The sequence below is a fragment of the Aquila chrysaetos genome, chromosome 15 (assembly GCF_900496995.4).
Source record: "Aquila chrysaetos chrysaetos chromosome 15, bAquChr1.4, whole genome shotgun sequence".
Classification (NCBI taxonomy): Eukaryota; Metazoa; Chordata; class Aves; order Accipitriformes; family Accipitridae; genus Aquila; species Aquila chrysaetos.
This window is the reverse complement of record NC_044018.1, coordinates 29,624,957-29,634,324: the sequence shown is the minus strand read 5'-3', so window position 1 is coordinate 29,634,324 and position 9,368 is coordinate 29,624,957. Positions and strand designations below refer to the sequence as shown.

The window sequence follows — 9,368 nt, the reverse complement described above, 5'->3', positions numbered from 1 at the left end:
CAAGAAGTTTCCTCACCTGGATGTGCGGAGCAGCACGGTGAGGGACTGGGGTGTCCCCTCTGTCCCAACCCCCTGTCACCCCCCCCACCCTGTGTCAGTCCTACCTGGGTGTCCCCTCTGCCCCCCACCCCGTGTCACCCCATCCCCAGTGTCCTCACCATCCCCACCCCACGTTGCCCCCATCCAGTGTCCACCCTGGCCCTCGTATGTCACCCCTGCCCGTGTCACCCCCCCTTAGCGTCACCACCACCTGGCTTCTACTCCATCGCCCGCCTTTGATCATCTTGCCACCCCCTGTCCCATGTCACCCCTCCCCGGGTGTCCTCCCTGGGTCACCCCACTCCCGGTGTCCCCGCTGTCCCTTTGCAGCAACACCTGGGGCCGGTGCACAAGGACAAGGGGGACATCGCTCGGGTGCTGGGACCCTTTTACCACTCCTTCCTGGACGTTCTGGAGTTCAGGGTGAGCTGGGGCATGCGGCGGGGGGCAGAGGGGGGTTTTGGGAGGTAGTGCCAGCATTTCGGACACGGGGCGGGGTGGGCACAGCAGTGACACAGCCCCTCGTCCCCTCCCTGCCAGGACCACGTCTACGAGCTGCTGAACACCATCGATGCCAGCCAGTGCTTCTTCGACATCGTGAGTGGGGCACCGGGGTTCCCAGGGGGAGTCCTCTGAGGGGTTCCACCGGCCGTGCCCACGCGCTCACGGTTGTCCCCTCCCCAGCACGTCAACTACGACTTCACCAAGAGCTACCTGGACCTGGTTGTCACCTATGTGTCCCTCGTCCTGCTGCTGGCTCGCACCGAGGACCGCCGGCTGCTCATCGGCATGTACCACTGCGCCCACGAGATGAGCCACGGCACCAGGTGGGTTGGATGTCCCCACCAGGGCTGTCCCCGCTGGGGCTGGCCTCGAGGACCGTCCACGACCCCTGTGCCACCATCCCTGCAGTGACCCCAGCTTCGCCCGCCTGGGACAGATGGTGCTGGAGTACGACCACCCCCTCAAGAAGCTGATGGAGGAATTTGGGCCGCACACCAAGGTGGGGTGGGGCTCCCCCCCCCAGCCAGCGGGGCCACATCCTGCCCCAATCCATCTCTCAGCTCCCCCGCGATGTCCTCCTGTCCCCCAGGCTGTCACCAGCGCTCTGCTGTCCCTCCATTTCCTCTTCGCCCGAAGGAACCAGGGGGCTGAGCAGTGGCGCAGCGACCAGCTCCTCAGCCTGCTCAGCACCACCGGCACCATGCTCAGCCCTGCCAGCTCCGACACTGTGAGTGCCACCGCACCGCGGGGACCGGGGCAGGTCCTGGGGGAGGCTGCGGGAGGGCTGAGGACGGTGACGCGGTGACGCCTGTGTCCCCAGATGGCCTGCGAGTACCTATCCCTGGAGGTGATGGAGCGCTGGATCCTCAGTGAGTCCTTGCGATGCCCGCGGGTCCCCAGCCCCAACGCCGGCAGCCTGGCTCCCGGTTTTGGGCCATCCCCCTGCCCGCTGTGGGGCCGGCAAGATGGGCAGCCCCTGCCCGCCTGACGGCTGTGCCCGCAGTGGGGTTCCTGGTGTGCCCGGGGGCTCTGGGCTCGTCCCCACAGTGCCTGGAGCTGTGGCGGCTGGCGCTGCAGGGCTCGCTCTACGTCACCCTTCTCCGCGACGAAGCCCTCCAGGTCCACAAGGTCACCGAGGAGCTGCTCGGCAGCCTCAAGGGGTAATGGCCGTGCCAACGCCGGGGCCGTGCAGGGTGCCGGTGGAGTGCCGTGGTGGGTGTCAGGGGCTGGGGGGACTTTGCCGGCAGCCCTGGTGGGTGCCACGAAACTTTGCGGGGTGCCAGGAGGTTGTCCTGGGTGCCGGGGGATTGTGTTGGGTGCAGGGGCTGGGGGCTGTGCCGGGGGCTCTCCTGTGTGCCGTGCCTGGCACTGGCTGGCCGTGACTCTCTCGCAGGTTTGGGAAGCGGGTGGCCGATCTCAAGGAGTGCAAGGAACACGCTGTGGCTCACAGGTTGGGGACTCGGTCGGGAGACAGCGGGTCCGGGGGGGCTGGGGAGGGTCCCAGGGATTCTGGGGAGCTGGGAGGTTCCAGGGCACCCCAAAGGATTGCAGGGTCCTGGGGGTCCCATGAGTCCCAGGGAGTGGGGGGTGTCCCAGGAGATCCTGGGGGGGTGTCAGCACCCTGGGGGGCAGGGGCTGGGGTGCCCCGATCAGGTCCACGCTGGCCCTGTGCCATAGCCCCCACCTTTGCCACATGGTGCCTGTGATGTCCCCACTGGGTGAGAGGGGTGGCTGGGGGGGTCAGTTGGGTGCCCCTGGCCCTGACCCCCACCCTGACTCCCCCTGCAGCGGCTCCCTGCACCGGGGCCGGCGGGCGTACCTGCGTGGGGCTGTGCGGGAACTGGAGGTGCTGCTGGAGGACCAGCCCGGGCTGCTGGGACCCAAGGTGAGGATGGGAGCAAGGGGGCAGTGGGGGGCTGGAGGGGCAGGTTTTGGGGTGCAGGGGGTGTGTGGGTGAAGGGTTTGGGTGCAGGGTGCTGGGTGCCGGGCTCTGCGTGTGCCCGGGGGTGTGAAATGGGTGCAGGTAGGGTCTGTGTGGGGGGGGTACTGCTGGTGCCAGCCTGGCACCATGGGGTGACAGTGCCCAGGGCCATCGGTACCAACCCAGTGGCAGTGCCTGGTGGCAGCACCCTGTGCCTTGTGCCCTCTAAATCCTGCTCCTCTGCTCTGCCCAGGCTCTCTTCGTCTTCATGGCGCTGTCCTTCTGCCGGGACGAGGTGAGCTGGCTGGTGCGGCACGCTGAGCATGTCACCAAGACCAAGACGCCTGAGGACTTCGCTGACGGGTAGGCAGAGTATGCAGGCACCGGCTCTGCGCAGGGGGGATCCATGCCCCTGGGGGCCACCCCCAGCCATGGACAGGCTGGTCTCATGGTGGGGATTGCCCTGGGGCAACGCCAGGGTGCAGCTGGCACTGGGGGGGCTTGGGGGGCACAGCCAGACCTGGCTCTGACCGGCGGCTCCTGTGGCAGCCACATTGCGGAGCTGCTCTTTCTCATGGAGCAGCTGCGGAGCCTGGTGCGGCGGCATGTCGGGGTGCTGCAGCGTTACCACGTCCAGTACCTGGCCCGCTTCGACGCCCTGGTTCTCAGTGAAGTCATACAGGTACCACGGGGCGCTGGCAGGGGGTAATCTGTGTCCCCCATTGGGGCTGTCCCTGTCCCCTGTGCCCTATCCTGTCTGTCGTTTATCCTGACCCTATCCCCGACCCCACAGAACCTTTCTGTGTGTCCTGAGGAGGAGTCCATCATCCTGTCATCCTTCGTCAGCTCCCTCTCGGCTCTCTCGGTCAAGGAAGGTACGGGCTGCGTCCCCCCTGGCATGACCCTGGCACTGCCCGGGGACCCATATCCCCCCTGTCCCAGGAGCCCTGCAGCAATCCTGAGCCGTGCTGGGCACCCAGGCACGGGCTTGTGGGGCAACGGGGAGATGGCAGCTCCTGGGGATCCTGTGGAGTGGGCACTGCCACCCCAAGACTGGCACCCCCAAACTGGCACCCCCAGGACCAGTACCTCCAGATCAGCACCCCCAGACTGATAGTCCCCCCAGCCCCCTCCCCACAGCCATGTCTCCCCACGTTTCTATTTCCCCGCAGTTGATGACAAGGAGCAGTTCGATTTCACACCGCTCCGCCTGGACTGGTTCCGGCTGCAGGTGCTGTCGCTGTCCCTGTCCTTGTCCATGTCCCTGTCCCCATCGCAATCTCCATGCTTGTTCCCGTCCCTGTGCCAATCCCCTTCCTCTCTCCCCATCCCTGTCCCCATCCCCTTCCCTATTACCGTCCCCATCCCTGTCCTTGTCCTCGTCCTCTTCCCCTGCCCTGCCATGACCCTGAGCCCGCTGTGCCCCCAGGCCTACACCAGCGTGGCCAAGGCCTCGCTGCCGCTGGGCTCCAACCACGACGTGGGTCGCGTCATGAACCTCATCGTCTTCCACACCAAACTGCTCGACTCCCTGGAGGACCTGCTGGCCGAGGCGTCCGACCTCTCCGACCTGTGGTGAGCGCAGTCACCTGCTCTGCCTCAGTTTCCCCACAGTCACGGGGGGTGACCCTGGCTGGGGCTCTTTGAGCCGCATCCTGCACCCCAGCACACACGGAAAGGTGCCCATGTGTGCTGGGTGACGGGTGTGGGAAGGGACGGAGGTGGCTGTGGGGGACGTGTCACCCGTGGGAGAGGTTGGGCAAGGTTAGGTGACATACACATGGACGCGGGGACAAGGACGACACGCACGTGGCACAGGAACGGCGTGTCCAGGAGGACAAATCCCCTCTCCTGCCCTGCCTGCCCCCTCCTTCTGCCCCTCTACCCCCATCCTTGCAGTTTCTACCCTCGCCCCGTGGAGAAGATGTTCGTGGCAACGATGGAGGAGCCCTCGATGCTGCGCTACAGCATCGCCTTCCCTCTGCTCTGCAGCCACTTCTCCCGCTGCATCCACCCCATGTGCCCGGAGGAGGTGGGTCCTGCTGCCCAGGGGAGGGGGACACGGGGGTCCATGTGGAGCCAGCCATGGCTGGCTGCTGCCCTGCCACCTGCAGAGGGGACGATGGCAGCCCCGTGGCCTAGGGGCAGCTGGTGGCACGCTGCAGATGTGGCCATGGTCCGCAAGCTGTGCCGTGACAGTAACCGTGGCTTTCTCCCCACAGTATCCCCACCTGAAGGCCATAGCGCTGGGGCTGTGCAACAAATTCCTGGAGGAGATGGCCCGGCAGGCCAGCGCCTGCGTCATGGATGCCTGTGCCGAGCAGCACAACCTCAGCGAGCAGGTGAGGGTTACATCTCCAGGGCGTCAGAGGTCTTCGTGGCCTTTGGGGTTGCCGTGACTTTCAGGATCTCTGTGGCCTTTGGGGTCTCCAGGGCTTCTGAGGTCTCCGTGACCTTGAGGTCTCCATCACCTTCAGGATCTCTGTGACCTTAGGGGTCTCTATGCTCTCCAGGATCTCTGTAGTCTTTGGGGTCTCCAAGGCTTCTGGTGGCTTTTGGTGGCTTTTTGTGGCTTCCAGGGTCTCCATGGCGTCTGGGGTCTCTGTGGCCTCCTTGGCCTCCACGTTCTCCAAAGCCTTGGGACGGCTTTGCGGGGGAAGACCTGGGAGGGTGTCCCCCCCAGTTCAACCTTGGGGATGGTGGCCTCTGGTCCTGGAGGCCCTGCTTGGGCTGTCCTCGGTGCCACAGCTCGTGGTAACCCGCTGTCTGTCTCTGGCAGCTGCTGCCCAAGCACTGCGCCTCCACCGTCAGCAAAGCCCGCAACAAGAAGACCCTGAAGCAGCCGGCCAAGAAGGGGGAGCCCGAGCGGGACAAGCCGGGGGCTGAGAGCCAGAGGAAGGACCGGACCCTGACCACCAAGTGAGAGCCAGCGGGGGCCGGTGAGGGTGGGCAGGGGACTAGCAGGCGGTGGTGGCCACCAGCCGTTGGGTGTGGGCATGGCGTGACGCGGGGGCACGGCGTGACCGTGGGGTTGTCCCCACGGGTCCGCGGTGCGGCTGACCCTGCCTGTCACCCCGACGCCAGCATGGACAAGCTGCACCTGACGCTGGCTGAGCTGTCCCTGAGCCTTAACCACGTGCCCAACTTCACCGTCTTCGAGCACACGGTGACGCCGGCCGAGTACCTCAGCAGCCACCTGGAGACACGCTTCACCAAGTAGGGACCGCGCCAGGGACGTGGGACGCGGCAAGGGTGGGCTGTGGGCGCTGCCGGGGAGGGGACGCTTGGCCACGGCTCTCCAGACAGACCCCCTCCTGTCCCCGCAGGGCCATCGTGGCCATGGCGGGCTACAGCCAGGCCACGCAGGAGGTGGCCCGACCCTCGGAGGTGCTGGTGGGGCTGAGCGCCTACATGACCTTCATCCAGTCGCTGGGGCAGTTCGTGGGCTTGGACACGGGGCGCATCATCCGCAGCGTCCTCCTGCAGCAGACGCAGCCCCGCGACGCTGCCGGCGAGCAGACGCTCACCACCATCTACACCAACTGGTGGGTGCCGTGCCGGGACCGGCACCTTCCCTCCCTCGTGGGAGGTGGCCCTGCGGTGCCGTGGGTCGCGGTGCGGGACGGCGGCAGCAGCTCGGTGTCCACAGGTACCTGGAGGCCCTGCTGCGGCAGGCCAGCACGGGGGCCATCATCCTGGCCCCAGCCCTGCAGGCTTTTGCCACGGTGCCCCGGGAGGGCGAGCCCCACTTCAGCGCCGCCGAATTCTCCGATGTCTCAGGTGAGGGATGCGGGGACGCTGCGGGGAGGGGATCGTCACCCCCCCCTCGACCACGCTGATGTCCCTGTCCTTGTCCCCCCTCCCCGCAGAGATGCGGGCGCTGGCCGAGCTCATCGGGCCGTACGGCATGAAGTTCCTGAGCGACAACCTCATGTGGCACGTGGGCTCCCAGGTCACCGAGCTGAAGGTAGGGCTGGGGGCTGGGACCAGGGTCGGGGGACTGAGACCAGGATCAGGAGACTGGGACCAGGGTCGGGAGACTGAGACCAGGATCAGGAGACTGGGACCAGGGTCGGGGGACTGAGACCAGGATCAGGAGACTGGGACCAGGGTCGGGCTGCTGGGACCGGGCTCTGGAGCATGGTTTGACAGGGCAGGCAGGGACACCCTGGGGACCATCCCAGTCTCCTGCCGTGTCCCTTGGGCTCGCTGGCCAGTGTGGAGAGCGGGCAGAGGGGGCCAAGACACCTCTGTCCCTCCCTGGCCGGCTGTGGGCTCGCCGTGTCCCTGGTGCCACCAGCTCCACGTCCCCTGCAGAAGCTGGTCAACGAGAACATGGACACGCTGGTCCAGCTGCGCTCCAGCTCCTGCAAGCCCGAGCAGATGGCGGCTCTGCTGCCCCGACTGACCTGTGAGTCTGGGGTGGCACTGGGCACGTCGAGGGGGGAGCCTGGGGCTGGCACACATGGGTGTGCGCACACACGCGTGTCCCCGCTGACCCCTCTCCTGCAGCGGCCGAAAACGTCCTGAAGCGCATGACCATCATCGGGGAGATCCTGAGCTTCCGTGCCATGGCCCAGCAGGGCCTGCGGGAGGTGGGTGCCCCCCGCCCCATGGGTCCCCCAACCCCATGGGACCCCCACCCGCAGACCCCACAGCCCAAGAGGTCAGCAGGAGCCCTGTGAGCATCCACCTTCTCTCTGCAGGTCTTCTCCTACCACTGCCCCTTCCTGATGGGCCCCATCGAGTGTCTGACGGACCTTGTCACCCCCGACACCGACATCCAGGTGGGCACGGAGGGGGTCGCGGACGGGGTGGCACCTCCAGTGCTTGGGACAGCTGTCCCCAGGCAGGGCTGGTTGCTGCCGTCCCGTACCCTCCGCGTCGTGCGGCACTGCATGGTGCTACAGGGCACTGCCCGGCATCGCGTGGCACCGTGTGGCATTGCATGGTCCCCCGTGCCCGGCTGCACCCCATGTCCCCAGTCCTGACTCTGAACGTCCCCGTACCCCCAGATCACCCTGAGCATCTTTGAGCTGGCCTCGGCTGCGGGGATCCCCTGCGAGGTCGACCCCGCGTTGGTGAATGTCCTCGCTGGCAGCAAGACAGGTACCGTGGGGGTCTGCTGGGTTCGGGGGGGGGGCTGTCCCCGAGATCTGTGACCCTGCCAGCTTCCCCCACCCTGTGTCACCTCCCTGGGTCCTCTGGGGTCCCCTCTTGGACCCCTGTCTAGTGTCACCTCCCTCCCTGGCAGATGGCTCATCCCCGGAGGAGGACTACAAGGTGGCCTGCTTGCTCCTGGTCTTCGTGGCCGTGTCCCTGCCCCTGCTGGCCTCCGACCCGGCGTCCATCTACAACACCGAGGTGGACGGTGAGGCTTGGCCGTGACCCTGGCAGCTTTGTCCCTGCGTCCCCAGTCCTGGCTGTGTCCCCATGACCGTGATCCCACACTGCCCCAGTGTCGCACCTTGTGTGTGCTGGGATCCCCGAGGTTGTCGGTGCCCCATAACCGCAGCTGAGGGTCAGTGGGGACAGCGGGACCCCAGGACTGGCAGGGCTGGTGCCCCATAACTGCAGCCAAGGGAGGTGGGCACAGCTGAGACCCTGTGCTGTCCCCAACCTACCCGCGTCCCCAGGCTACAACAACAACATCCACTGCCTGGCCAAGGCCATCATCCACGTGTCGGCCGCCCTCTTCACCGTCCACAACAAGAACATCGAGACCCACCTCAAGGAGTTCCTGCTGGTGAGAGCGGCCGGGGGCCACAGCTGTGCCTGGCCGGGGCCACAGCTGTGCCTGGCCGGGGGTGGGCACCCTCCCTGGGGTGGGCACCGTCCCCAGTGCTGATCAGGGTCCGTCCCTCAGCTGGCCTCCGTCAGCCTCCTGCAGCTCGGCCAGGAGACGGACAAGGTGCGTGCCAGGAACCGCGACTCCATCTCCCTGCTGATGCAGCTGGTGAGTGACGGCAGACCCCCGGGTGCTGCTGCGTGGGCTCTGGGCTGTTTCTGGGTGGGCACATCCCAGCTCTGTATCTCTGCTGGGCTCCAGCTGTGTCCAGGCTGCTCCAGCCCCCAGACCGCAGCTGGCTCTGGGTGCTTAGCCCTTGCCCAGCTCTGGTTGGGGCAAGGTGGGGGGGCTGGATCCAGCTCTGACACCCCCAGGCAGAGGCTGGGCTGACTGGGTGGGGGCCACACACCCACCACCCAGGATTGGTATTCAGGGAACGCTTGTCCTCGCTGCAAAGCAATTTAAATGCAAATATTTCAATCTGGAGCTGGGGCACGGGAGCCATCTGGGGAGGGAGCACCCAGCTCTGGCAGGGAGGGGCTGGGGGCTGGCTCCCCGCTCTGGCAAGGGGGGAAACTGAGGCAGAGGCGGCTGCTGATGCTGTGTGTGTCCTCTGTTTCAGATCGTGGCAGAGTCGTCCTTCCTGACAGTGGACATGCTGGAGACCTGCTTCCCCTACGTCCTGCTCCGCAACGCCTACCGTGAGGTGTGCCGGGAAAACATGCTCAGCAGGGTCCCCTCGCATTGAGCCTGGCCCCATGTTGCCCCCTCCCCTCAAACCCCTGCAATTACCCCGCGTCGGGACCCCCAGGTCCTCCCTCAACTGCTGGATGCCACCACGGTGTCCCCAACCATCCCCATCCTATCCCCCAGCCATCGCCACCTTCACTAAACCATTTTTCCCCCAACGGCTGTGTCTGACTCGTGGCTGGGGGGGACTCGGGGAATATTTGGGGTTGGCTCAGCCCCAGCACCCTAGGGTGGGTGCCCAGCCTCGTGTCTCCAACAGGAATAACCTCCTGCGGGTCCCCCATGGGTATTTGGGAGAGTCTGGGGATGGCGGAGGCCTTGCGGGGCTGGGACATTAAGGGACTGGAGCTGCTGGCAGGATTTACC

At 66.4% G+C, this 9,368-nt stretch overlaps 1 protein-coding gene across 1 annotated transcript in view; it reads left to right on the top strand.

Moving 5' to 3' along the window:
• Positions 1–9,160, top strand: part of NCKAP1L (NCK associated protein 1 like) — a 9,794-nt gene extending 634 nt beyond the window's left edge. Inside the window, exons 2-31 of the mRNA XM_030037113.1 lie at positions 5–37; positions 370–462; positions 580–636; positions 724–866; positions 952–1,042; positions 1,133–1,270; positions 1,364–1,412; positions 1,547–1,703; positions 1,937–1,993; positions 2,332–2,428; positions 2,718–2,827; positions 3,014–3,146; positions 3,258–3,339; positions 3,637–3,695; positions 3,894–4,039; positions 4,364–4,496; positions 4,687–4,806; positions 5,244–5,383; positions 5,549–5,680; positions 5,791–6,009; positions 6,114–6,244; positions 6,334–6,431; positions 6,782–6,875; positions 6,977–7,059; positions 7,171–7,251; positions 7,480–7,573; positions 7,719–7,835; positions 8,101–8,210; positions 8,331–8,420; positions 8,875–9,160. Of these exons, the coding sequence (XP_029892973.1) occupies positions 5–37; positions 370–462; positions 580–636; positions 724–866; positions 952–1,042; positions 1,133–1,270; positions 1,364–1,412; positions 1,547–1,703; positions 1,937–1,993; positions 2,332–2,428; positions 2,718–2,827; positions 3,014–3,146; positions 3,258–3,339; positions 3,637–3,695; positions 3,894–4,039; positions 4,364–4,496; positions 4,687–4,806; positions 5,244–5,383; positions 5,549–5,680; positions 5,791–6,009; positions 6,114–6,244; positions 6,334–6,431; positions 6,782–6,875; positions 6,977–7,059; positions 7,171–7,251; positions 7,480–7,573; positions 7,719–7,835; positions 8,101–8,210; positions 8,331–8,420; positions 8,875–9,000 (3,213 nt within the window). The 3' untranslated portion in view covers positions 9,001–9,160. The remainder of the gene's footprint in view (positions 1–4; positions 38–369; positions 463–579; positions 637–723; positions 867–951; positions 1,043–1,132; positions 1,271–1,363; positions 1,413–1,546; positions 1,704–1,936; positions 1,994–2,331; positions 2,429–2,717; positions 2,828–3,013; positions 3,147–3,257; positions 3,340–3,636; positions 3,696–3,893; positions 4,040–4,363; positions 4,497–4,686; positions 4,807–5,243; positions 5,384–5,548; positions 5,681–5,790; positions 6,010–6,113; positions 6,245–6,333; positions 6,432–6,781; positions 6,876–6,976; positions 7,060–7,170; positions 7,252–7,479; positions 7,574–7,718; positions 7,836–8,100; positions 8,211–8,330; positions 8,421–8,874) is intronic.
• Positions 9,161–9,368: the final 208 nt, after the last annotated feature.